This window comes from Argiope bruennichi, chromosome 1 (genome assembly GCF_947563725.1).
Source record: "Argiope bruennichi chromosome 1, qqArgBrue1.1, whole genome shotgun sequence".
Taxonomy (NCBI): Eukaryota; Metazoa; Arthropoda; class Arachnida; order Araneae; family Araneidae; genus Argiope; species Argiope bruennichi.
In genome coordinates, this window is record NC_079151.1 from 71,405,348 (window position 1) to 71,428,485 (window position 23,138).

General features: G+C 24.4%; 1 protein-coding gene across 7 annotated transcripts in view; it reads left to right on the forward strand.

Moving 5' to 3' along the window:
- LOC129979840 (neuronal acetylcholine receptor subunit alpha-7-like) overlaps positions 1–23,138 on the forward strand; it is a 484,828-nt gene that overhangs the window by 389,800 nt on the left and 71,890 nt on the right. For all 7 annotated transcript variants that reach the window (XM_056090752.1, XM_056090754.1, XM_056090748.1 and 4 more), the window contains one exon: positions 15,186–15,295. In XM_056090752.1, the coding sequence (XP_055946727.1) occupies positions 15,186–15,295 (110 nt within the window). The remainder of the gene's footprint in view (positions 1–15,185; positions 15,296–23,138) is intronic.

Genomic DNA, 23,138 nt, shown 5'->3' on the forward strand with positions numbered 1-23,138 from the left:
AATAATTATCATTTTTATTTTTAAAGATTTATTTCCCTTTTAATAATGGAAACAAAACAATTTCTTTCTAGATAAAAATTTTAATTTTTCGTATAAAAAAGAAATTTAATTCTCTTAGTCCAAATAAATAACATTACAAATGCTGTGTCTATTTGTCGTTGCTTATTTTTTAAAAGGTGTGATTGTTGTTATGTATCTATCCCCTAATGCATGTTTACTAAGAGAATGCGGCCTAAAATTGTGAATAAAGCATCTGTTGATGGGATTCCTTAATTTAAGCGCAAAAAAGTATGACTGCTATTTTCTAAAATAATATAAGTTCATTAAGAATCAAGAACATTACAGAAAATGAGACGACAATTAAATATTTATTGGTTCATAATATGTTTTAAAAGAGCTTGCTGCAGTTTTGAAAAGGAAAGGGATTAATGAGTTAATTTGTAGTAAGTGGAAGATTATTTTTAAATATATTTTGTTCACAAAATCTGTTGTACAGTTTTTCTGTAAGTAATATTGTACTTCCACGTCTCGTCTCAAAAGCAATGTCATATTCATGCCTTTCTCTGTTGCATCGATGTGTTAGTTTGAATGGATTGAACATTGTGAATTAATTGCAGAATAATTGTATTTACTAAATAATTTGATGATGATTTATAAAATAGATCATAAGTAAATAATGTTGTCATTAGTCACTAAAATTATTTGTAAGTTTATTTGATAATATAAATACTAAAATAGTTTAATATTGTTTAATAGTCTTTATTTAGGATTATATGATTAATCGTAGAATCGTGTTACATTATAGTTTTTTAAACGAAAGATAGTTAGATAATTGCTTATAAATTAAAGATAGTTCTATGATAGTTTTTATATTAAATTATTCTTTAAAAGACATAAATGTTATGCTATATTTTTAAATTGTATTTTTAATCAATAATAAAATTTCATCTAAAAGACCGTAAGGTAGCAATTCCAAATAAGAATTTATATAAACATTTCAAATGCAGTTTTCCAATGGATCTTAAGAGATTGTTATCGGTAATATTTCTGTAATCTTTTTCTTAAAGAAATTTTGTGATTTTCTTTTCATAAATACGTATTTAAAAAATTAAACAAAATTTATTAATTAATTAAGAATAGTAAAGTTTTATAATGCCTAATAGAAATACATTAAGTATGCATCTGATATAAAATATTTTAAAATTTAGTTTATAACCCTTGAAATAAAAAAAATCACTTTATTAGAAGGAAACGTAGCACGAAATAAATCAAATTATGTAAAAATCTTACTTTTCAACTATGATAATGATTAATTTGACCGTATAAAAAATAAGCATAAATAACACATATAATGCAATGTTTCCATATGAAATTTTCCATTACGTTAAAATTCATTCGTTTATTATAATAAGGAATTTGATACAAAATGTATGTTAAAGTTTCCGATAAAATAAAATACATGCATTCGATATTGTGCTGATGTCAAAACCATTTACAAATAATTTAAATTATGTTCAAAGAAAATATAAAATTATAAACTTTCCTGGGATTTATTTTCTTCGATTTATTTAGAATAATTTTTAGAAATATATGAATTTATATATGTTGATATCTTTTTAACATTATTTCTAAGAAAAAAATATATAATTTAAATTACATTACAAAATTATTTAAAAATTACAGATCGTGTGCCATTTTGCACTTGCAGACAAAAATGTGAGATAATTGATACATAAACCTAACATTATGTGATCGTTTTCTAGAAAAACGAAAATTTTCCATTGTACCATATTTCCACTAACCCTAGTTTTTGTGAAAATACGTTTTCAAACACCAATGATATCACATCCGGTCACAATGAATTATGATTTGAAACATGAAAGAATGCAGTGCATGCATGAAGTATTATTATATTTATAGGTGCAATAGTTCAAAATTACCACTTTGCGAAATAAGGCATATCTATGCACAGAATGGAGTTGTGAACAGAGTATTGTCTAGCAATGTGGTTTTAGTAAATAAGTACCTTTGTTTCTGTTGCAGTTGATGTTCAATACAACCGGGTTTTTTTTTCAAATATTCCAATAAAAATCCTTACGTTTTATAGAGATTTTAATTAAAAGAATATTGAATATAATTAACTTATTTAAATTAGGCTTCTTTGAATTAATTTAATATGACATTCTCGTTTTGAAATGCCATAATACTTAGTTTATATAGAGCTTGCGGGACCTAATATAAACCGAATTAAAAACATTTTACTCAGAGAAAAAAAACAATTTCACGATTTTTACGCAAATTATAGATAAATGCGATTCTTCTTTTAAAATATCTAATGTCTATGAAGTAAGCATTGACATATTATATCTTAAAGCAATATATATTCATAAATCACGCCATCAAACATATTTCTAACTTTATTCTAAAGAGGCTTCTCAAGAATAAAATAATTTTTATCTAGAGTTTGTTTAAATCAAATATTACTTTTGTTCTTAGTTTTAAGTTTCGTGCAGACTTGAATAATTTTCTACTCTTTCTGAGCAAAGAAAGAAGATTCATTCTCTCAAACAACATAGAACTTAATATATTTCCATGAAATATTTCTTTCTGCCAGCTGATGTCTTCCATCTACATTTTTGGAGAGAATACGTATTAAAAAGGTATAAGTCTACGTATAATTTTAAAGGAAGAAATCTTGAAGGAAATGGAAAATTTGATTTGAATCATATCACAAATCAATTATATCTATTATTACGTTAACTGCACATATATAAGTATTTGCTTTAATTATTAATTAGTTAAAAGTTAAAATTAATATAATAGCTTCATAAAATATTAATAGTGAAAATTTTATGCAAAATGAAAGTATTCAAAACATTCCGATAATCCTAATTTAATCTAAAAAATCTATAGTATTCTTCAATAACAGGAACCAACAGAAAAAAGAATTTCGATTTAAAAATCTTTTAAAAATAATTAAAACAATTTAAAAATTTACAGGTTTTTTTTCCATAATTTTACAGTAAATAGATAAAAAGAATTAGTAGTTAATTGTTGTATAGAGATATTAATGGATTTCTTTGTTCGGTCTGTTCTGTTATAAACATTTTATAGAAAGAAATTTCATAGCGTTAAAAGCATTTACTATCCAGTCATAGCGTTAAAGCACTATCCAATCAATTGTAATCAAAATATTAACAATGACTAGCCATAAAATTAAAATGAATACATAAATAATATTTTTAATCATCGTAAGTATTTGAATTAAAAGAATTTTGTATATTAGTTATAAAACGATTTTTTAAATAAAAAAGAAATAATTCTAAAGCAATCTAAGCAAGTTAAGTTTAATATCGTCTTTATTTACTAATATCTGCGCTTTTTTCAAACTATTCGAGAGATAGTTTTCATAACTGACCTATGTTATAAGTTCATTTCGAAGTTATCAAATTCAAAACATCACTAGCAGATATTTTCTAACGAATAAATTAAAAAATATATCAGCAGTGTTTTGCCACTTTTGAAATTTCCACTTCTGCATTTGTTTCATCTTTATAACTTTCATTTCAGTGAAAGTAATCAATTGTCTGATATTTTTCTCAGACATCAAAAAATAAAATCAACATACTTTTAATAATTATTATTCCAGCTAATTGTTTCATCAGCTGCATGCAATCAAAGAAAAATTTCTGATTTCATGGAACATTAAATTCCTTTTATACCATTGTTCAACTCAGTTTCAAAGGGAAAAAGTCTGTGAGTTTCTTTTAATAATATTCCTCTTCCAATCTTTAGAGCTGCATTTTATGAAAAACAACTTTAAAAAAAAATTCTGCGAGAAGATCTAAAATAAAAAAAAAAAAGATTCACTAAATCAGAAATACAGGAATCTCGAACATAGAGAGATATCAAAGAAGATATTGTTGTGATAGAAAGAAAAAAAGCAATCTGAAACAATTCACATTCTACAGAAAAAAAATGTTTTATGTTGGAGAAAAAAGTGAAATGGGTATTTTTATATTTTACTTTTCTTCAATTCATATCAGATTCTACGAAAAAGAAAATTGATAACCGAAAAAGTATTTGTCATTTCCTTCGTATCTCCGTTACGGAAATATTTATCTTGAAAAATAAATAATGTTCATATCGATTGATAAGTTTTCTTTTTATCTTTTCCTGTTTTCTCATTTCTAAAATTGCATCTTTTAAAAATTAGATATATGAGTATAGATAGAGAATGGGATATCTAATTTTCAAAAAAGAGATAAAAATCCCTAAAGAATCTCTGAAAGGGATAAAAACCAATTATTTTGTTTTCAAAAGTGCATAATTTTGATTCTATTTTTTTAACAAATGGTTCAAAGTAAATTTAATTTCATAATGGATGCATTCGTAGTTTTAAGACACCTTTTGAAAAGGAAGTAATTTCCAAATTAATTATGTTTTTTTTTATATTGGCAACCTGAATTTTCATAATTCTTTAGAATAATAAGCCTTTTTTCATTATTATTGATTGCTTTTCAGTTTATTAAATGAATTAAATGAAATATTTTATCAGTGCATATTTCGCTTTTTTTTCGCTAATGTAAAAATATGTGCTTAAATTGTTTTTTTTAAACATTATATTAGAGGATCATAGTTATTTTGTGCTTAAAAGATGCAGACTTCATAAAAGAAAGCAAATATTTAATTACTAATTGATATTTTGTAGAAGATACTCCTTTTAATGAATCGTTAATTGAAAATATTTAAAATTTTATTTCTTATATTTATGTATTCATTTATAAATATTGTATTTCAAACGAAATCCATGGCATTTCAGTACGTTTCTGTACAAAGTCAACAATTGATTTTATATAAAAATAAATTATGAAGAATTTTATTTGGCGAAGAATAATTCAAAGAATTATATTTTCAAGGAAGGAAATTAATTTAATTTAAATATATAATATCATATTTTTTTAATCTATTGTTGTAGAAGAGAGCCTAATTGTAGAATTTTAGCTCAAATTCAATATTTTTTCTCCGCCAAAATAAAACTGTTTGCATTTTAAACAGCTTTTAAGTTTATATTCGGTATGGATTTAATACATTTTGGACAACTTCCTTGTAAAATACAGCATGTTTCACTCATTATAATGTTATCATGCGCATAGTTTAAAAATTAATATTTATATATTTTGACATTAATAATATTTAATGTCAAGATATATATGAAGTTACCAAATGCATTATTTTACTAATTATACCGAATAACATCAAAAACAAATTCCAAATAACATTATTATGAGGATTGAAGTCTTAAATTAATAAAAGTTATTAGTTATGTTGCATATAATTAGCCGATTATTGACTTAACGGCATCTTCTGTTGCAAATATAAATAATTATGTTGCCTGCAGCAAATTTTATCTGAATGCTATTCATATGCCTATATTTGTAGCTTATGTTGGTTTTTAATTTTTATCTTCCCAAAGCAAGTTGTAGAAAAAAAATCTTAGAAATTTGTTCGATACATAATGCGAAAATTCATACCCCCTTCGGCATGACTTAATATGTCAGGAAAAATATGGTCTCCATTTTTCAAAGTTTGCAATATTTGATTTAGGAAAATCGTTTATATTTAAATTGATAGCTTTATAAAAGCAAATATCCAATATCAAGAAGATGATGGTGACTCTTGAATAAATATTCAATTCTAAATAACAGTGAAAATGTAAAATTAATGAAATATGATTCCTAACTAATATTTTTGTAGTTAATTTTTCTCATTAATGGTTATCCTGTATCACAGTGTATGATTGCACAACTCTAATAACAAAATTTGTACAGTTGAATAAAATGTTTACGTGTATTATTAAATGCATGCAAACTTCATTATAAATTTATTCATCAGTATTCTTCATTATTAAATGCATGCAAACTTCATTATAAATTTATTCATCAGTATTCTTCATTATTAAATGCATACAACTATTTGTATTACATATTTATGTATAGTATATATTTCGGAGAACACATGCTTACTTTTAAATTTTCTTCCTTATTAATGATCATTATTCTTACATTTCTTCAGATCGTATATTTAACAAATAAATCAATATTAACGAATAATTAAAAAAAATTCCTACAGTTAGTTTTTAAATTGTGCGCCAGTGCCTATTTTCTAAAATGTTATAAATATCTAAGACTAATTAAAAGTAAGCAATAAATTATACTTTATTTTTGTATACTATATATATATATATATATACTGTTTACTTCAATGAATATATTTTTTAAAAGTTTACAATATCTAAATTTTATTCAGTTTTTCCAATTGTATTCTGTAAAATATTTTTAACACAGATCTTTATTTTTAAAAAAAATATATTTTTCTGAGATCAGAATCATCCGAGATATGAAGCCTTGAGTATTTTCCATTATGGCGACTAAGTGGCCATTTCCGTGGAAGCACATTTAATGTCGGAACTCCCCTGAACAAGATATTAAAATATATATAAAATCGTCAGAAACAATGAAATTCAAAACATAGTAAATTATTAGTTGTGACTTTTTAAAAACTTCCCTTCATCAAAAATATTTAACTAAATAAAATTAGCAAGAGTGATGGAATGCATACAAATTTAGATCCCAATTTTTTAGCATTTCTTTTTTGCTGATTAAAACACCATAAAATATAATTCTTTACATCATTTTAAGCATTTTCCTTAACTTGAAGTATATACCTATATTTAAATGATAGAAGTTAACTGTTTGACTACTATCAGATTGGAAACCCTATATTTTCCGTACTTGTAAATATGTAGGGTACAAAGAATCTATTTAATAACATTTGAGAGAATTGGAGATAAAGAATCTTCTCATTAAAATGTCTCGTTTATTCAAATTAAAATAACTAATGCTTTAAAAATTATTTTAATAAAAGAATTGTATGACAAAAGTGAAGCATATTGAATATTTTTTCAATGCACATTTTTAATCATATTTCTTATATTAAATTTTGATAAAAATGAAAGAGATTCATAAAACAGATAGTAAATATAAGAATGCCTTATCATAAAATTCTTACTTCCTCTTCTTTTACTTAAATGTTTTACTGATACATTTATACTTTAAAATTAAAACTTTTAATTTTTCATGATGTTTTCATACAAAAATAAATTATCAAAGATTATTTTTCTGGATACGTACTGAAATTCCTTAATTGTCCTTGAATATACGTAATTAGAGTTATTAATGAAATATGTTACAAGTAATATTATGTTAACAATCTATTTCCTAGAAACTGAAAACAATAAAAACCCTCTTACTATTATTGGTACTTGAATAATGGAACAGCAGAAGATGTATTTATTTATTTTCTAAACAAACCTTATTAATAATTGAATAATATATTTGATAAAAATAGAAACAAAATAATTATAATTTAATAAATTTGTATAGATAAGCGTTTTCCTTTAATAAGTTTGCAATAAGAAAGGATAATTAATTTGGCATTGAAAGATTTAAATTTATGCAAAATATAACGTTTTCGTTTCTGCTTCCGTGATATTCGTGGGAAAAAATATCCGCTTTTATTCCTTGCTTCTAAGAATTTTACACAAGAAGCCACATTTTATTTTTGGCATCTATGAAATTTAAGCAAAAAATCACATATTATTTTCTAAATCTATGAATTACAAAATAAAGTCCCATTTAATTCCCTGGTTCTATGATATTTAGAAAAAAACTTCAAAAGCCCAGGAAATAAATTTAACTCTTTAAAGTAATATACGTACTATTAATACATTTGGCAGGATAATTAAAATACATTCAAAAAAATTAAATTAATATTCTTTTGCATTTGTTTAAACAAATATTTCGAAGAATCAGAAATAACTGCTAATGACAATTACCATCATTGTTTTTTTACTCATTTTAAATTCGAAAATTTTGAAATCAAAATTAAAATATTTTCTTAAATAAACCAAATGCAAATATTTAAATTATGTTTTCAGTCTGTAAAGAAAAAAAATATTACTCATCGTTAACCAGGTATTAATTTCAAAAAAATCTTTTAAATTTAAAATTCGAAAATTTTGGAAAGTTTGTTTGATTCCTATTTGCTGCAAATAAATGGAAAGCTTTCTAAACAACACCTTCAATAAATGTCAGTGGTAAAACCGACCAAGAAGTGATACATTGTTGGGATTGAGTTGATCGCCCAGCTAGTGGTCACGTGCCTCATAAACAAAGAGACGTCAAGTCTTATCGCTAATACTGCACTTCTTGACAACATGTAATAGATAATCTTAATGTTCCTTGCTTGTGACTTTTCTACATGTTTTTAAAGATAAGACTCTTGATCATTCAGAAAAGATTTTAAAATGTTTAAATTAAACCTTATGGTAAATTTTTGCTTTTCAGTTTTTTTTTAAATCAATTATATTATAAAGGGAATTTATATTGGAAAAATTACCATAAAATTTTTAAGCTGGATGTCTTAATTTTTTTAATTTAAATCAAATTATATTACTAAATGTTCGAGACATTTTATTTTGGCCCTGAAAATTATGATGTACCGATTTTGTTATATTATTTTACTATATAAAATAAATCAAAATTTGATCAAATAATTATTTTTCGTTAGATAGATAATAGCAATAAACGTGAAGAACAACGCATTTTTTATTAAAAATATCAACAGTTGTGAGAAAATAAGTCACCCAGCTATATACGAATACCGATCATTATGCAATCATAAAAAAAGGTATCAATCGAAAGGTATTAATAAGCATTTAAAATTTTTGAGTTAAAAATTTCATAAGCGGCCATCTATATAATAAAATTAAAACAAACTATAAAATTTCAAAAAGTAAATACCCATATTTCTCAGCAGATTTCAAAAGATTATGAGCTAACAAAAATTTGATCTTTTAAGGTTAAAATACAATGTTGGACATTTATTAGTACTACTTTAAAAAATAATTTAATTATTGAACTAAGCTATTCTTGTTATGAAAATATAAGGTATTCTACGAGTTTTGCACACACACTTTTATGTGAAAAAAGTTTTAAAAAACAGTATCTAATTTTTTTAATGAAAACACATCTAAGTTTAATCACAAATTAATAAACAAGGTTTTTATGTGGAAATACAAAATTTTAACTCATTCATGTAAATAATTTTCCTGTTACATTAAGTTTTCTGTATTGCCTCTAAAACTGTATTGCATTTAGGAGCACGTACACAAAATTCAAAATGTCAGAAGTATTTTATTTAGCATTCAAATGCTACTATAAGAATTAAAAAAAATATTAGTCAGACGTAAAAATTATGAAATAAAAATATCAATTGCCTTAATATTTTACTAAAATTCTTCTACCACATTACTACTTTTAAACGTGGAGGATAGTTTCTATCCTTATGATAAACTAGAATTTTTACTTTTCAGCTCATATTTTCAGAATAAAAAAAATGACTGAAAAATTAGAATTTTATTTGTAATTAAATACTTATCAGGATTGCAATGATTTAATTTTACAAGTTATTGATCAAATTATTTCTATATATAGTTATTGCATAATGACTTTCAATTTGTTTTTTTAATAGAAACGAATCATTTAAGTTTATTTAAATTAATTGATATGTGTTTAGGTGTTCAATATTTCTTAATAAAATCTTAAATTTACTAAAAATAATATACTGCATTTGTATTTATTATAATATTGTATACATTCATAAAATAGAATTAATAAACCATGTATTAATATTAATTCTTTGGATGCATTATATATCTTACATTTATTCCCTAGACATGTGAAGACAAAGAATTTCAAATAATTTTAATGACTCACGAAACATTGATTAATATTTCAGATTATCATGCTTTTATCATTTTAATTTTAATCATTTTTATATAATATTTATTTAATGGCAGAAGACTTTCATATAAAATTTTAAAACAATAAATTTCAATTTGCTTGAATATCAAAAAGTATAAATTTCTTAGAAAATATAAATTTCTAAGATTTATCTGAAAAAGCAAAAATACTTTATAACGAAAAAATGACGTATATATATATATATATATATATATATATATACATGCTTGTAAACCTATTTTAACAGTGCGTAGAGGAAAACAAGAACATTTTGAAGCTTAAACTGATTTATTTCATCGCGGGAGACATAATTTGTACAAGAAACAAACTAGGATAAAAGATGCATCAGTCTATATCGCTACACAAGAGCAAAAGAGATTGAAATTTTCTCCTGCAGCGATTTTTACTGTGAGATTTTGATAGGGATTTCTTTGACACGTGTCGACTTAGAAAAGAGAATCTAATGTATCTTCAAAAGAATTCTGTACGCACTAGGGTTCTTTTATCCCTTTATTCGGAACATGAGACAATGCTGAAATCATAACTAAGCAAAAAGTGGGAATCGGATCAGGAAAGTAGAGAACATTCTAAAATGAAATTCATATGGACTCATTTAAGATAAAAACTTATAAATTAACTAAGATTTGAATTAGATTTTAAAATATCATTACATGCATGAATATATATATAGCTGCTATATGTCTAAACATTAAAGAAGGATTTTCTTATAATTTTGAGCAAAAAGTATATATTCTGAAAAGTTCACAAAAAGGAAAATAATCTCCAGAATGGATTTCTTTTAGTTTTAAAGTCCTTCAAATAATTTAAAGTATATATTTAGATGTTTTACAAACAGTAGGTCCTATTTTAACTGCAACTCCTGGCAGATTTATCACTCCGGCTAATCTATACATTTCATTCTTAAACAAAACTCGATCTCCAAAGTAAAATAAATGGGCAAAAGGGGGAAACTTCAGTTCTTTCCATAAAGTTCTATTTTACTCACTATCCGTGACCGGCATGTGAATTTCTGAACCGAAAATACGGTAACATTGGTCACAGCTCAATCAAGAAAAGTTGTATCGTTTCCTTGAATTGACCCAGAAGAAGTCCGATTTCATTACGGAGACGTGAGGCGGCAACGCAAGCGGATACGTTGATGGTCAGTCGGAAGATAAAATGCCTTATTATTGCAGAGACTATTTTCTGTTACTTTTATAAGCGAAGGGCTGTCAGAATTAAAATGATGAAAAGTTCGAAATATCAACAACAATCGTAAGATATTCAGAAGCTGCTGGCAATGAGTGAATGCCAGTTTTGTTATTTATTCTTTGAGGAAATTCCTTTGCATGAATGCTAGCGATTGACAGGAAGATATAAAAATGAGCATTTTTGAACCTTTGCCTGAATACCGTCAAACAAATCAGGGGATTAGGTCAATCCTCTAAATGTTCAAGGAAAAATATTGACAAGATATTGTAAAAAAGTTTTAAAGCTCACAATAGTTTCTTAGGTTTCAAATTCTTCTCACTACATTTGAGAAATGTAAGTGAATATGGGTTATTAAAATGATAAATATTAATTTTTGAGGGGACATTTTCTAGCACTTTGAGGTTTGCTATGAGGTTTTTATATAATCATACGGCTAATACCTACCTTTTAAAACTGTAATTTCTTTTATTTTTTTTTTCACTTTATTTTTAAAACAAGTTTAATTCAAGAAATTTTATGCGGAATATCCCTGCTTCAAAAAAAAATTAACAACACAATACATATACTTTTTTATTTTTTTCGCAAGTGGAAATTTAAAACAGAAAATATTGTAATCGTAAAAAATTCGCCCACCAGAACCACATGAATCTCTATTTTTCAGATATCTCTGAATCTAAAAATTATGTTCTTGGAATTATATGCCTCTGTGAATACGATTAAAACCCTTTAAGCTAAATGGAAGAAATCGGGTGGGTGGTTTTGGCATCAAATGTGTATCTTAATGGATTTTGGAGCAAATCCATTTAATGGGAGTTTCTCTGTTTGTCTATAAGAGTAAAAATGAACACGGTTAATAATTAATGTAAACACTTGTAAAGTAAAATCTGGTACACAGTTTTAGCTCTTAAAGTGTAGATCTAAATAAAATCTTAAATTAAATCCATCAAAACTTGAACCTGCATTGGTTTGCATATTTGATTGCATTTAAAAACGTTTAATTAAAAAGATAATTAATTACGTCTTAGATAAAAAGAAATTTAGTAGCTAATCCTTAGTTATATGTGAATTTTTGGTTTCAGTAGGTTCAAAAGGCATCCAACATGCCTTTTCAGATTCCCTCACTATACCTGCACAACAAAAGACGTTAGTGTGCAGGAATTTGACACTCTAAGCGGGGTTCGGAAGGGGGTGGATACTCCAAATGTATTGCCACTTCTTTGTTTTATCCCACTCTCCAATTTATAGAATAATAAAAATGTCATTTCAAGGCCTTGTTCAAGGTCTACAGCTTTCATGTAGAGTTGAAAACACCTTTATCGGAGAATATGATAGAGAATTTCGGAGAGATCGCTTTGATTAATGAAAAGGCGCTAAAAATTTATAGGCGTTATACATTTATTATTTAAAATTTAATTTTCTTTTCAAAGTATACTTTTACTTTTCTTTATCAGACGTCTGTGTAAATTGTCATTAGTAAACAATATTGTTGAAAAGAATGAATTGTGAGTCGTTTGCAATAAGAATATATACTTGGTCATTGTTTCTGATGGTATGACTTCCTTTAAATGAATGATGGCATCCCTATGACGTGTTTCAATAAAATCCAGATTGATGCGTTTTCACTTGCATTTATTGTACTTACTTTTTAGCAGACAAAGCAACAAAAAATCAAAATATTAAATAAATTAATATAATAAATGTTTTCGTATTTCCTCACATATAGGCTTTAGCATAAATTATGATTTTCTATTTTATTGTAAATGATGTAAAGAAAAAGTATGGGCAAAATAAGTAAACTTAAATGTTATTTTTAGTGACAATGCCTGAAATAAAAAAGTTGTAAGGTTTGTTAAAGTTTCAAAGTAAAATATAAAATATTTTTTAAAACCTATTTCATATTCTAAACCTGAAATTAAGAATTTCAAAGCAGATTTCTTGTTACTTCTAATCTATTTGCAAAAGGTGACGAGGAAAAATAATGAAACATTTATAATTATAATTTTTAACTTTAATAAATACATTTAAAAGATAATATATTAATGACAAAATTATTAAATCTATATTATGTCGAAATTTAATGACAGAAAAAAAATATTTCCTTTCATATAATATATAGTATGTAATATATTTTCTGTATCAATCATCTCATTTTTTTAAATTTTATTTGATTTATTCAGTTTGAATAGTATCAGGGAAAATTAGAGAAAAATTTATATTAATTCTCAGATTTTATCTATATATTTTCCCACTTTTTAATGTTATTTTTAAAAATTTTCTATATTAGTTTATCACTTTTATTCTATAGAAAATTTTGAATTTTTTTTAATCCATTCAACGTAAGATTTTATCAGATATCTCGGAGTAAAATAACTATTCCTAATTTTATAATTTGTATAAATTTATTTTTCATAATGAGCTTGTGTCTTAATTTGACTTATTTTTATTAGATCATAATATTACTTCATTATTTGTTTAGATTTTTAATTCTCATTTTTATACTTTTATTTTTGTGACAAAATCTTTTATCATAAATCTAAATAATTTCGAAAATTATAATTTAGTGTATAGCATATGAATAGTATCTTATCTAATTAGTTATAGATAAATAATAGTTTAGTGTATAGCATATGAATAGTATTTAATAAGCATTAAAAATAATTGTAATAACTGTAACTGAAATAAAAAAAAAGCTTTTATTTCAGTTTTATAGTGTATTTATTTATTTAATAATCGGCATTAATAATTTTCTTTTCAAAGTATATTTTCACATTTCTATACCAGATGATGCCATTCAAGGCGTGGAAAAGTACAATATCACTTCCAAAATTGAATTTTCTCGGAAAGGTTAACACTTGGTATTTGAATTTAGAAATGATGTTTAATTAATTATATGGTGATTTAATCAGTTTCTGGTTATCAGATGCTTAACGTTTATTAATGAGGAAACTTATTTCGATTTTAAGAAATGCATTTTTAACATATTCGCTGCCATCAGCGAATAAACCCAGCCCCTAAAAGTCCAAATATTGCTAGATACCAGCTCAGCCTTGTTATAGCGTGCTAGAGACCTACAATATTAGATTTTACAGCATGGTTTGTACATCTAAATGTTACCCTTGGTGTTCCTGCATGTTCCTTGCATGCAGATAATAGATATAGAACTGTTTTTTGTGTTTTTCTAAAGCACTTGTATTATTTTTGAAAATATTATAAATCTTAAAGTATAATCAATGAAATAATTATATCAAATTAATTATGTCAAAGAAATTTAAATGTTTTCGTAAAATATACAAATTTAGCAAATTAATAGATTTCAAAGTATTAAATATGTTTTTGTTAAATAAATAACACACAATATTATCCACAGTTCATTTGATAAAAATTAAATGTTCGTACGTCTTTCTATTTTCTGTCATTTTTTAATAAAATGGAAGAAAATTTTAAGACTAAGAATAGTAAAAAAAATAATTCATTTTTAAAGTTAAAAATTTGAATTCTGGCAATATATTTATAATTTCTTATAATTCATGCGGATATATTTTATGAAAAACTAAAATTATATTTTAAAAATCACCCTTCCTGTTAAAACATTAACAGAAATTTTAATAATTAAAATAACATAATTGTTAACCAATAAAATAAAAATAATTTTTTTAATATTAACTACAGATTTTTGTTTTATATTAATAAGCAACGGAATGAACTAGGAGCAGTACATTTAAATTTTTAAACCTATGCTGAAAGCTTTAAAATCATCCTAGCAGAAAACCTCCATCTTAAAAAATTTGTTTTCAAATGAGAACATAAGAATATTATTTTCCAGATTAATCACTTAACGAACATATTTGTAATATCTACCAACTAAAAACACTGATATAAATATTAATAACATAAATCCGTATTTATCATAAACTTTCATTCTTTGTTTGAATAAAGTATAAAATCAATTTAGCAAACTAAAATGATAAACATTTTATTACATTTACAAATAAATCATTTAATAAAACTTAATTGATAATAGTTTACTTAACAAATTTCCATCAATAGTAAATATAAAAAATGAAAAATGAATTCCATCATTGTAACTCATTCATTTATCAATTTCAGGAACATATTTCGCATGTATAATGATAATGGTGGCATTCTCAGTTGTCATGACGGTCGTTGTCCTTAACTACCACCACAGAAATTCGGACACGCACGAAATGCCTGAATATGTAAGTATTGCTCATTCTCTCAAGTCCATTATCTCTAGGTGTAAATGACTCCAAAGCATAAATTATTAACTATTAACTTTCGGTATTGAACTAATATTTAAACAATATTTTCAACATAGTCGTATGATTAATAAACGAATTTATGTTGTTTACTGTGGTTTATATTTTCATAAATTTCTCATATATTTTAAAATAAAAAAAATCTATAAACTTGTCATCACTATGTAAAAATGTCGATTTTTATATGTTTTGTTTCGTATTTCGTATGATGCATACATTTCTGAGATTCAAGGGAAACAATTGTAGAAATAATAATAGAATAGAAGTAATCGTACGACATCAAGTATTTTAAGCGATGGTAATAATTTAAATAGTAGTAATCACGTGGCTTCGGGGATTTTAAGAGACGCCAATATACAGAATAGTAGTGATCATGTGACACAAATATTTTAAAAAGCAATAAAATGTAGAATTAGAGTAACAACGTGCCTTCAGATATTTTAAAGCTACTTCTACGTAGATTAATAGTAATTGCTAAGAGTCAAGGGTTTAAGGGAGGGTATTATGTGAAATCATAGTAATCATATGAGTTCAAGTATTTTTAGTGATGTTAATATGTAGTATAGTAGTGAAGACGTGGCGTCAAATATTTGATGTGACATTAACTTGCAGAATAGTGATTTCAGTATTTAGGTATTAAGAGACACCAATATGCAAAATAGCAGTAATTTATATGAAAACAAGAATTTTAATATATAGAATTGTAGTAATCATGTGTCATTAATTCAAGATATTGATACATCGAATAATAGTATTCATGATGTGTCAACGGTTTTAAAATGTGCCAATATGCAGCATATTAGTAATCACGTGATATCAAGTACTTTAATATAACATTAATTATTTAAAATGATATATAATGTGCAAAATGGTTGCAATCATACGACAAGAATTTTAAGCTACGCTAACTCTAGAATAATAGTAAACGCAAGTATTTCAAGTAGCTTTGGTACATAAAATAATTGTCATCTTGTGATTTCTAGTATTTTAAGCGACTATGGTATATAGAATAGCAATAATCATGTGATGTCAAGTAGTTTAAGTGATTCTAACTTTCGAAATAGTAATTAAAAAGTAAGAGTGTACTAATAATTAAAAGTAATTAAGTGGTGTTAAGAATATTAAGAGACTTCCTCGATTCTAAATTAAGTCATATAATTTTTTTCAAATATTTTTATAATAAATCATTTCTTTCAATCTAATGACTGAAGCAACCAATTTAAACACCGAAACTGATAACAAATAATTTAACAGGTTTAGTAGAATCAACTGACCATGAACTTTATATTAAGCTGCGTTACTTGATAACCGCAAACGATGCTTGAAGTGGCTTTTATCACTTCATGCTAAATTAAACATGTTGATTTACAAACTATTAGCCCTGTGAGTTCCCATTATTTATATTTAATGTTATCTCTTGACGAATTTCGATGACAGATAATTATGCTTTATATAATCTCTGCAATTCAATTTCTTTTAACTTGAGCAAAAAGAAGCACACACAAGTCATTTCAGACACTTAATGAAAGATCTTAACGCACAATTCCCATTACAAATCATAATTAATTTTAAAATATTTAACACTTTAGTGTGTATGTAAATTTATTCAACAGAGAACATTTAAATGATAGATTTTGAACTGTGAATACGTGGGAAGAAAGTAGCACTAAAATCAATATTTATCACAAATATTTTTTTCACATAGTTTGATATGGCTGTAGAGGTTCTTAAGATTATTTTTTTTAATTTCTCATTTATTGAAAACAGTATTATAGACATAATATGAGATGCTTGAAATCATTTTTTTTTACTTATTTGATTGAAAATTATTTATCTAATTACAAAGGTATTTTCTTACAAAACAGAATATTCTTACTTTTAAACAAAATGGAAATATGATTGTAGCTAAATGATATTTAAAATATGAATGATAATTTCTAATAAAAAATCAGATAATACCTTTCTAAAAAGTACAAGTTTTATTAATATTTATTACTTCACTGGGGAATATATAATCTTTAGATAATAAATAAGTCTTGATATATGCCTTTATTGACTAGATATTAATCAATCAAATGAAAATTACTATCTTTTACATAGTTTTATAATAATAATAATATAATTTGATTGGAAGAAGAATTTAATTAATGTGACATAAATTGTTTCTTTTTAATTCAAATTTAACATTGTTAATAATGAAAGAATCTTTCATCAGCATATCCTTTTATCCGTATCATCCGCTTTTTTTTTATCAAAAGTATAATATACAATTCATTCGACATCAAAATTCACTTATCGAAATTTCTACAAGAATTAAGTTTAGAATCTGATTGAATAAAATTCATGAAACATTAAAAAATGAAAGTTTTATTATCTTTCTAAAAATCTTAAATTTTACTCAAATGTTTATTTATTTATATAACCCTATATTTGCATATTACCAATTTTCGCTTCTTTAGAAAGATCCTGTTAACAAAACTTCATTTAGAGAACGATTTCTGGTTAAATTTTCTAGTAATAAACTGACTTAGTATATCAGAATAATGAAATATTAAATGAAAAACAGTTTCAAAATATATGGAAACAAATTTTAATTTCTGACATATAAGTGGCTCAAATGATTTTAAAAGAAATACACTACTTCTGAAAAGCACGTATATAAGCATACAGAATTGCATAGTTTTTAAGAATACATCAACAGTAAACAATATATCAGAATGTATTTAGATATTTGAAGATCATCTATGGTAGATAGATTTTTGCTCATTAGATATAATCAAATAATGTTCATTAAACTATTACATTCCATTAATCCCAAAGAACGAATAAAATATTTTTTTTAATTTCAACAATATATTTTACATTTTAAAATTATTATAAAAAGTGAAACAGCTAGCTACATTCCATTTTCTAGAAATTAACCATAAAAAAATAATATAAGCATATATAAGGAATCATATTCATCTAATAGGATTTTAAAATGTAGAATTATTTTTCCCTTCTAAAAATTAAAGGTGGAAGTATGAGCTAAAATATTTAACTAATTAAAATTCATTATTAGTATTGACAAATAGTTTTTGTTAACAAAGTATCTATCACAATTGAAATTAAATTAAACATTATTAGATAAAAGGCAATATTTTATCTAAAAACATCCACAAAAAATACATATGTATTTAAATAAAATATTAATCACAATAACGTATATTTATATGAAAAGAAGTTATTTGAATAGCTTATTGCTCTTCAAAATATTTTTTGAAATGAAAATTCATTGAACCGTTTTAATAAACTCAAATATAAAAATACGAATTTTTCTTATTTATGTAATCATTTTTTATTCATCTCTTCAATTCAGTATAAGAATAATTTTTTTTTAATTATTCGCTGCAAAAAAAATACATGGAACATCTGAAATGCCAAACATAATTCCGTTTCATTTCAGTACGCTTTAATAAAATCAAAACTGTATTACGAGAAATAATATTTCCATTTCTTAGTTGTTGCGATGAAAGATAGAGGGCAATGTTTAATTTCCTTCCAGCTAAATCATATCTACTTTCTTAGTAAAAAAAAAAGATTTTGGAAACAAGTTATTCTTCATCTCGTTCAAGAAATCTAAAATTGGGAATTGAGCAGACGGAAAGAGAAATAACACAGAAATAGGAAAGAAAGAATCGCGATGGAATTACTTTCGCTAACAAAGTTATTGCTTATTGCTTTTTTCTCATCTGATGAAATTTAAGCTAATTTGTTTTACTTATCTTAAGAGCAGTGTTTTCTTTGAGATCTTTTTTTAACCGAATTATGAAAAGGAGAGAACTGTATTGTTCTTTTATTTAGGAAGCAACAGTCTGTGTGAAGACAAAGAAAATTAGCTTAGGTAAAAAAAAAAGTTTTATTAACATAAATTGCATGATAAGAAGAATAAATCTTTATTTCATAGTATTGGAAATAAAAATGTGATTATTGATATTTTTATGAATCATATTAATATCTTAATGAATAAAAAATCTAGAAAAAAATCTTAATGTCCATAAATATAGTATATTTATGTTGAGTGAAATAAGAAAACATTGCTTATATATTTCTTGCTCTTAATTCCAGGCACTGCTTTTTAGCACAACTTTAAATAATGCTTTTTATTCTTTTAATCAGGAAATAAATATGAATAGCTAGTAAAATATAAAGTAATTATTATGAAATCTATAACATTGCATGTTACAAAATACAGGCGCTGGATACTAAAAAGTGAGATACATTAATGTTTTGCTTCAAATGTAAGAAAATTTTACAGTGTGCAATTGTTTTACTTTTAACAACTTTTTTATACATAAATATTCCATATATAGAAGTCAGTTAATTAAAAAGAATTCAAGAACGTTGTTTGTTAAAACTGAAGCATATTTTAAATATAGCTTGAATCATGATAGTAAGTATGATAGTAATGTGAAAAGTTTTTTAAACGAATAAATCATTAAAAATTAATTAATATTAAAAAACTTTCATTGGTGATATTTAGTTCAAAAGAAATAAATTTATAAATTATAATAAAGTTTTAGTTTTGTACACATTCTAAAATTATCATTTCGACATTTTTTTCATAGATAACGAAAAATATTGCTTCTACTAAATTTTCACTTATTAACATACCGATAGTTTATTTAACTTTGTAAAATAAACATGTTTATAATAACTACCAAATAATTTACTTTTCATCTGTGGTTTTTAGAGCATTCATATTTGATAAGAAAAAAGAGGTTGATTATGAAGAATATTGCAATAAAAATATACCTATGCCTTTATACAAATACATATTTGTATATAAGTATACATTCATATATATATATATATATATATATATATATATATATATATATAATATGAGTGTGTTAAATATATGCAAAATATATTTCATTCATATCTATATAAATCATATATAAGTCTTCAAAAGCCGCATAAAAATAAACGTTTTTCTTCATACAAATTTTGAAGAAAAATTGTGTAATTAACTTAAAAGGGCTTTGGTAATTCTAGATATACATCATAATGTAAAAATAACATAATTTTAAAAAAAATACTCCATCATTTTAAATGTATTCGTTTTCTCGTTTTGCTTTCTTGTACGTTGTTGAAATAATTTATTCAATGAAATTTCACATGGAAGAACTGGTCTGAGAAAATAATTTAAAATGATTACATTTAAACTTCTGAATTTTATCATAATAAAATATTGTTTGCAATTTGTTCTTCTTCCTAAATATTTCCTAATATACTATATATTTCCTAAATACTTCCTAAATATAGTTTTTCATTATTATTAAAGATCTTTAAAAACATTATTTTGAGTAAAACTAATAAAAGCAGCAATTCTTGTACAGAAAACAGCTATGCTGCTATTTTAAATAGAACGATTAAAAAAAATTATTTCTCTCACAAGTGAAAGTTTCAGATGGTATTTTTCATTGAATTCCAAGAAAATTTATTTGGCATGTCCAAGATTTTCTTTTTTAAAAAACTGACAAACATTTTTGAAGATGTTAAATTATTTTTAATCGTGTTTTCGAAAAGCATAAGAATTATACAATTTCATTTTGAGTATTAAAGAAACAAAGAAAAATGTCAAATTTAGATTTATACAGTTCTTGTTAAAAATTTAAATTATCCAAGAATACTGTAAGAAAAAGTCATTGACAAAACAAATTTAAATGGGTTTTTTTGGAGTTAGAACATACATATATATTTTTTTAACTTTTAGTATTTTTTAACTTGCTATTATTTAAGAAATATATAAAATTCTTTTTGCCTCTATTTTAGAAATAAATTTTTGTCAGACCGCATCAATTTAATGAAATTTATAGTACTTAATGGTACTAAAGGTTTGGGTTCGGAATCACATTGGACTAAAAATTACAGAGGTAAAAATATAATTCATACATGTTTTGTCTGAAATTAAGAAAATTTTTATATACCTACATATTTAAATGTTTTTAATCTTGGTTGCTGATATTTAAAAATGAAATTAATTATATTTTTAAATATATAAGGTTTTTATCTGTTCGTGCTTGTTGTGCGAAGAAGTAAAATCTTCATAAAAAATTAATAGCTTAAAAAATTTCAATTTCATATTTTAAATAAATTATTTATTTTTTATCTTTAAAAAAGTATATATTCCATCATTGTTTGTTTGAATAAATCTACTATATAAATATATAAACCTACTCAAATACCGTCAATTAAATAAAGTTGTGGTTCAAAAAATTTAACATTTTCAGCATGCAAAATAAGCAACGGGTTACTGTATATTCATTTCAAAATGAAGATGCTTTGAACGCTTACAAAACGACATCATGATTTATCCAAATCGAATGAAAAATTCATTCCATATCTGAAACTCAACACCGTACCAAAATATTATGAAAACAGCTAAATCAGCGACGAACGACTTCCTTCATTTTTTTCCAGGGAAAAGTTTACCTACTTGTAGACTTCGCTGTACTAAATAACAGAAAATCCATTTTTTTATTCAAATAAATCTACCTTTCTGACTTCTCTTTCTCCTTTTTCGATGTTCCGATATGTGTGTTTAATGCCATGATGTGTCTAACTACATTTATGTGTCCTCTCCTGTCATGTGATGTTTGTGTGGTGTTTGAAATGTTACTGTTACCTCGTAGTCTGTTAAAGTAGAAATGAATGGCGCTCTTCTACTTCTGTGTGTCTATATATGTTTCTCTACACCCGAACGTCTCTTCTCATCCAATTCTATAAATTTCGAACTACGAATCGATTTTGAAGGCCAGTGACTTAAATGGTAAGTGTTATTTGTTGTTATATGAATTCTTTTTAAATTTTGAAATCTTTCCTATCTTCCTATTTCATAACTTGCTAATGTTGCATGGTATGTGTACGGCTGTTGGATGCATGTTTTCCAGCATGTTTGTACAAAATATTGAGCATGTTTGTTTTAAAAAATTTATCCTGAGAAAGCAAGATTATGAATCTAAATAAAGCAAGGGCGAATTCGAATGTCTTGAGAAGAGCCAAAATTATTCAGAGGCAATCTTTACGACGTAGAACAACTTGTTGTACATTATTGAACAATATTGTTTTATTCCATATTCAACTATGTCATACAATATTGTATTATTCAATATTCAACAATGTTATATAATATTGTATTATTCAATATTCAAGAATTCTATGCAATATTTTATTATTCATTATTCAACAATATTATGCAGTATTGTATTATTTAATATTCAACAATATTTTACAATATTGTATTATTTGATATTCAACAATATTTTACAATATTGTATTATTTGATATTCAACAATATTTTACAATATTGTATTATTTGATATTCAACAATATTTTACAACATTGTATTATTTTATATTTAACAATATTTTGAATATATTAATAAAGTACAATATTATACAACATATGTCTACCATTAGTTTATAAGGTAAATTAATTATTTTTTTAAAATGCAATTACTAATTTTAATGCTCATATTGGTATTTTTTTTTACAAATGAGCTGATATTACAACTCTGTCGAGATAAATTTATAAAAAGGGTACAACTTTTCTCCTCGTCTTTCAAAATTAATTATATATTAATATCTTTCTACTTTTTCACATATTCTCTCAAACTAATGCTATTATTTTAATGTTTTCTTTCATATACTTAGTAGAAATTAATTTTAAATATTACTTAATAACTTTTATTTTCTATCACTTAAATACCTATGAGCTGAGCTCCCTTACAGAAACTTTT